The sequence below is a fragment of the Monopterus albus genome, unplaced genomic scaffold (genome assembly GCF_001952655.1).
Source record: "Monopterus albus unplaced genomic scaffold, M_albus_1.0 scaffold52.1, whole genome shotgun sequence".
Lineage (NCBI taxonomy): Eukaryota > Metazoa > Chordata > Actinopteri > Synbranchiformes > Synbranchidae > Monopterus > Monopterus albus.
Genome location: NW_018127932.1, coordinates 2,517,241 through 2,523,380, shown reverse-complemented (window position 1 = coordinate 2,523,380; position 6,140 = coordinate 2,517,241). Strand labels below are relative to the sequence as shown.

At 40.8% G+C, this 6,140-nt stretch overlaps 1 protein-coding gene across 1 annotated transcript in view; it reads left to right on the top strand.

Annotated features, from left to right (window-relative positions):
• LOC109961100 (potassium voltage-gated channel subfamily KQT member 5-like) overlaps positions 1-5,881 on the top strand; it is a 112,760-nt gene extending 106,879 nt beyond the window's left edge. The window contains exons 10-12 of the mRNA XM_020601695.1: positions 890-1,021; positions 3,867-3,993; positions 4,150-5,881. Coding sequence (XP_020457351.1) covers positions 890-1,021; positions 3,867-3,993; positions 4,150-5,232 — 1,342 coding nt within the window. The 3' untranslated portion in view covers positions 5,233-5,881. The remainder of the gene's footprint in view (positions 1-889; positions 1,022-3,866; positions 3,994-4,149) is intronic.
• Positions 5,882-6,140: the final 259 nt, after the last annotated feature.

Here is a 6,140-nt window from a genome sequence, read left to right as displayed (position 1 = left end):
ATATATAATAATAGTAATACGTTTTGTCTCTTTTTTCCTATTTAATGTAGTACATTCTTTTTCTTGTTGTCCTTTATGGAAGCACATCGAGAGCCACATGTTTGGTAACAATGTCCATCAGTTATTGCTTCACTTGTTCTGGAATTCTGTCACATTTGCAGGTTTGAAAGATGTGACATGTAGAGATTTTTTGTTTGATTAACTATCGTCTATCAGCCTCCCTCCATCACCAGCTCCTCTGCTCTCTATAGCACGCAGACACATGCATGCAAGGCACCACCACTGCCCAAACCCTGCCAGCCTGCCCATCCAGCAGGCCTCCTCCGCGGGCAGCCACAGCCCAGGACTTTCCCAGGGTGTCGGGTTGAGGGTGGGACAACCCCTCCCCTGTCAAGACTGTTATTACAAAGAGTCATCTAACATGATTGTTTCCATTTAGACAGTGAGAAAAATAGGCAACTGGAACATGCAGAAGTCACTGGGGAGTCTAAATGAACCAAGAACATGGATCTGTTTACCTGTATCAATATTATTCACCCAGCAGTGGCTATGTTCACCAAATAGATGATTACACTCAGGTTTCAGAATTGTTCTGTTTGGTTGTTATGGATTTGTGAAGAGAACCACAGAGCTCTGGTTTCTGGTTAAATACTCCTTGAGGTATTTGAGATTTCAATAATGTTTTTTGTTGCATTCCAAAAAAAGATGAAGTCAAATGTAACAGGCTCAAGTTCTGGTTCTCTCAAAGTTGCTGCTACCATCTAGTGGTTGGTTTTAGCATTTACATCAGTTTACAGTTAGGTCTAGTTTTAAGTCCTTGGTGATATATTACACTGAACACCTTCTGTCTCCCTCTCTGTCTGTCTCTTATGTGTTTATGTACATCTAGGATCATGAAGTTTCACGTAGCAAAGAAGAAGTTTAAGGAGACGTTGCGTCCCTATGACGTAAAGGACGTCATTGAGCAGTACTCTGCGGGTCATTTGGACATGCTCTGCCGAATCAAAAGCCTTCAAACCAGGTCAGGACACAGTGAACACACACCCACATATACAGTACATAATCAACACTCAAACGTAATTTATAAAATCTCAAAGAAGTGGTCTGTCTTGCTGCATAAAAAATTATTTTCTACATATGTGGGCATTCTTTACACAATTTTGAGTTTGCTCCTTTTTTTTTTTTTTTTTACAAGAATTTTATATATACCAGAAACGTGTACAGGTAGATATTGCTGCAGTTCCTGCTGGTTCTGGTGAGGTTATAGATCACTTCAACGGGATAAAACATTTACACTTTCACTTTAATCTCACCTTGGCTATGTCTTTCTTACCCAAAAATGTGTGTATGTATGAGTATATGTGTACATGTGTGTCCCCTCTCTCTCCCAGACTAGACACTGTAGTGGGTCCTCCTCCAAGGCCTTTCAGCAGAGGCGGCAAGAACTTTTCCTCTCCCTCCCTGCATTTATATTACAGCCAGGCCTGTAGGAAACAGTCTGCACCAGGGTTAGACCTACCCTGTCATCTGCCTGCCAATTGCTCCCCTACTAACTTTATCAAAATGTCATACTTGCGTCAAACAGCATGCATTCACACATTGAATGAATCAAAAAAAGCCACTTCCTGCTTTGTAAATTATACACATAGCTCTTGATTTATTAAATAAATTTGATGATTTGAAAATGTTTTATTCAACATTTTATCAGAAATCAAGCAGTTTTGTCAGTTTTTTTTCAGACACCTGATAAACTTTGTCTTACATACTTTTTTTCAGACAACAAAAGTGCTTTTAAAAAAAAGTACACTTTCCTGTGCCTTCTCATTTTTGTCTAGATTCTGTGGAGGCAAATAATATGTTTCTTCACACACTCTACATGTATAACCAGACAAATGAGGTTTGCCATAATTGAGTTAGTATGTGGTCAGTCATCACATGAAAGTGTACCACGCACTGCGGCGGTTCTTGGGAGGCTCAAACACTAGATTATAAACTTAGTTTCACAAGAAAAGAGTTATGATGTAGCATGGTGGGTGGGGAGAAAGAACCTGGCTGTGTTGGCCTGAGAACACCCACTGGTTCAGTTTTTACATTGTCAGTTTTCCAGCAAAGGAATTGCTCCTTTAATTACCCTTTTAGGGGTTTTTTTTTTAATTCATCTTGACATACAGTATGCAAGGTACTATATGTGAAGTAATGTATGGAAAATATATGATAATCCTGATTTGAGCCTCTTGAAGACCTCATCTGTTTTTATTCTAGGTGTCTGTAGACATAACAAGAATTTATTAGAACTCATAAAACTTAATAATCTGACTTTTTTAAATCAAATTGAGCTTTTTCCAACTTTTATAAATTGTAAATAAGTAGATGACTGATTTGTTAATTTGTGCTCTTGTGCTTCAAACTTCAGTGTGTGTGTGTGTGCGCGTGTGCGTGTGAAAGAGAGCGATGTATCTGACCCAGTCTTTCTCCTGTCTTCAGACCGGCCAGTGCAGCAGGCTCTGGTCCCTTCCTGAGTAGCCGACGCAGGAACATGTCCTCTCCTGCCCTGCACTATTGTTACAGCAACACCAGGAAGAAGCTCCCTGGCTCAGGGTTACTTTTATTTCACTTAATCTGAGTTCTACTTATAGTACAATCCCATCAGTTGCCCTATGGTGACCCTTAAAACCCCCATAAGTGTCTGACTGACTGTGAAATGTCTCACACAAACAGGGATGCTGTAAATCACCATTTGTATTAACTTTCAAATAGTGCCAGATGATTGGAGTTTGCACTAGAATATGCAATGAGTGCAGTAAGGTTAAGACAATCAAATTTGGAAGTGAAAGTCATATAGTGTACATTGCGTGTTACTACAGTTGATCTAGAATTGAATGTTCTAATGTGCTTAACTCCACCCATTTGGTAAGGTTTATATTAATGCAAGTGTATAGTAATGTGTATAATTCACACAAACCCAAATGCATCCATCACATTAGGTCTGCAGTTTCATACTTCATCTCTTTTTGAAGTGTTATCCAATTTATTAATGTAGTTTGAAGCAAAGAAAACAAAAAGAATTGTGTGGTATCTTTGCATGTTGTCTACAAACATTATTAACTTAACTAATTTGACAATATTTTAGTGTCAAACAACAAAGAACGTGATTTAATCAACACTCTGACATTAAAATGTATGACTACATTCTCAAATTGTTTAAAAAGACAATGAAAGTATGTGTAGTTCCTCAAATTTTTTACCTTGTTGAACTGAAAGTGAAATAAATGAAACAATTAGCCCATGATGATCTAAGGCCTACATCAGCACTGTTAAGTAATTTCCGGACTGATATTTTTCTGGATAATCCTGTATGTGCTGTGAAACTCTTTTGAACACCTGGTGTGGTGAATTTAAAAACGTACTCTCAAGATTGAGATACCAGGTTTCCACTAGACAGCAGCAACAGAATCTTTGCTGAACATACTATATTCATTCATTCATTCATTTTCTACCGCTTTTGGGGCAATGTGGTTTCCTGTGTTCAGTTTTTCACATTTACTATTTTCACAAAGTTCAACAACCCATTGTACCCATGCAAACAACATGCTGCATAAAATTCAGTCTGAAAATACTGTTTTTCTTTAATCCTGAAAGTGCTGACATTTTTGGAGAAGCAGGGTTTTCAAACGGCACTGATACAGCTAAGCCATGTGTGTTTTGGGTTTTACTAACTCTAATCCTAACATCCTACTGTTGATTTAGGTTTGTTGCCTGACTTGGGATAACCTGAAGTGACGCTCGGGTGCCCACTTGTATTACAGCATCTTTAGTTTTTAATATATTAACACCTGTGTGTTTGTGTGTGGGTGTGTGCCTGTTAGGGTGGACCAGATCCTGGGAAAAGGCCACATACCTGTGGATAAGAAGATAAGGGACAAACTACACCCAGATGGAAACTCCCTGGAGGGCATGAGCATGCTGGGACGAGTGTGTAAGGTGGAGAGACAGGTGAGTTTAGGGGGAAAAATGAAAAAGCACTGTCCTTTAAAATGCTGCAGTGACTCAGGAATTACTTTTCCAGGTACTTTGCATAACAGATTTTTAAGGTCTAATCTGTTTGCCTCCAGTCATATTGTTACTCTCTGACTCTGCTTTTTCTCCCAGGTAACATCCATCGAGTCAAAATTAGACTCTTTGCTAGATGTTTACCGCCAAGTCCTACAAAAAGGTCCTTCAGCACTCACCCTCTCGTCCCTGCCTCTGTTTGAGCTGGACAGCCACCAGCACCACAACTCAGACTACCAGACCACTATAATCAGAGATCTCCCCTCTAACCAGAGAGGTGATCCAGTTCGAGGTGGAGGAGATGACAATAGGGGCATACGCCGTTCCCTTAGTGGCAACCCAAGAGGTCTGCGGCTCATCCTGGCACCCGCCGATGATGATGCTCTACCAGACTCAGCCCCTCCATCCTACCCCCCGTCCACAGCCTCACTCTCCCCATCACCCCTGCTGCGGCCAGATAGCCCATACCCAACCTTAGTCACCCCCAATGGCACCTTCAAAAGAGTACCCTTCCCTGACCTGCCACCCCCACCTCCCTCAACAGGGAGTTTCACTCTACAGCTGCCCCCCATGGTGCACCCTTCCCATCTCCGGTACCCTGCTGACTGTGTTGTGGATGATATGACAGATGTCATGGCAGCCAATGAAGAGACGCTGGGCCCCTATGTTACTGTGGAATCCAGGGTGGCTAATGACCAGGAAGGAGACAGTGAGGCAAGCTCTGTCCAAGGAGGGGGGCAGCTGCGGAAGAAGGCTGGCTTGAAATCTGAGGATGTCTGGAGGAGGCACATGAGCCTTGAGGTCAACCCCCTGCTGCTGCTCTCATCAGATGGTAGGCCTTCAGACTGGGAAGGAAGACTCGGGAAATCCCTCTCCATGCACAATATCAACCAGTCTTTGACTAACCGTGCCCGGGGTCTTTCCTCCATGCTCAACAACAGCAGCAGCAGCAGCAACAGTAGCGAACCTGGCAATGCTCACGGTGACCTTAGCAACTGGGATGAATCAGAACTCTTCATTAGTGAGTGCAAGCTGAAGCCAACAGGAGAACATTTCAACTTCCTGTCCCAAGGGCCTGACAGCAGCCCCTCAGACATTTTACAGACTGTGGAGGAAGCTGCACTTCACCCCAAGGGAAACTCAGACTTTCTCACTCAGCCTCCACACATACAGCTGGCATAACTGCACATACATTGACATGTACACTCTCACATACTGTATTCACACACCACTACTGGGTAAGCCGCTTTTAAAGTATTTTTACAGGAGACTACACAGATCATGTTGCAGATGGTACAATTAAATGCTTTGTATATAGACAATGTTTTTTATTTTGTTGAACATGATTATGTCCATTTTCATACAAGTGTTATTACCTTTTTATGGGCTATATGGTAGATTAGCATATACATCAAAACAAAAGCAAATGTATGAAGATGCCTAAAATATGTATGCAAGTGGCCAGTTTCATGTAAGACAAAAAACACATGCAATACACAAATACAAAAAAGCTTTGTTAAGGGGAAATAGATGTGCTCTTTATCTGAAGATATGGAGATATGGTCACTTTATCAACTTTATAGAGACTAGGTGTTTGTCATATTCAGGATCATTTTGCTGATCAAGACAGGAATGGCGATGTTATCTGGCTTGTGCCAATCTTGACAATTAAATTCAAGAAAAAAAAAATAAAACAGACAAAAACGCACTGACACAACCACAACCACCAGGAAGAGCCAACTTGACAAAAAGACAACACTGACTAGTGACTTATTTTTTCATACAACCCCAAATCAGAAAAAGTTGGGACAGTATGTAAAATCAAAAGTAAAACTGAAAATAGTGATGTGTAAATCATCTGTGTCCTGTATTATATTGAAAACAATACAGCAGCACCTTATTTGATGTGAGACCTCATCAGTTTTATTCTTTGTTCAAAATAAACACTCACTTCAATACTGACACCTCCAACAGTTTAATACAGGACATAGAGGATTTACTAATCACTGTTTTCAGTTTTAATTTTGATTTTACATCCATACCATCCCAACCTTTCTGATTTGGGGTTGTACAAGTGTTTGTATTCAAAG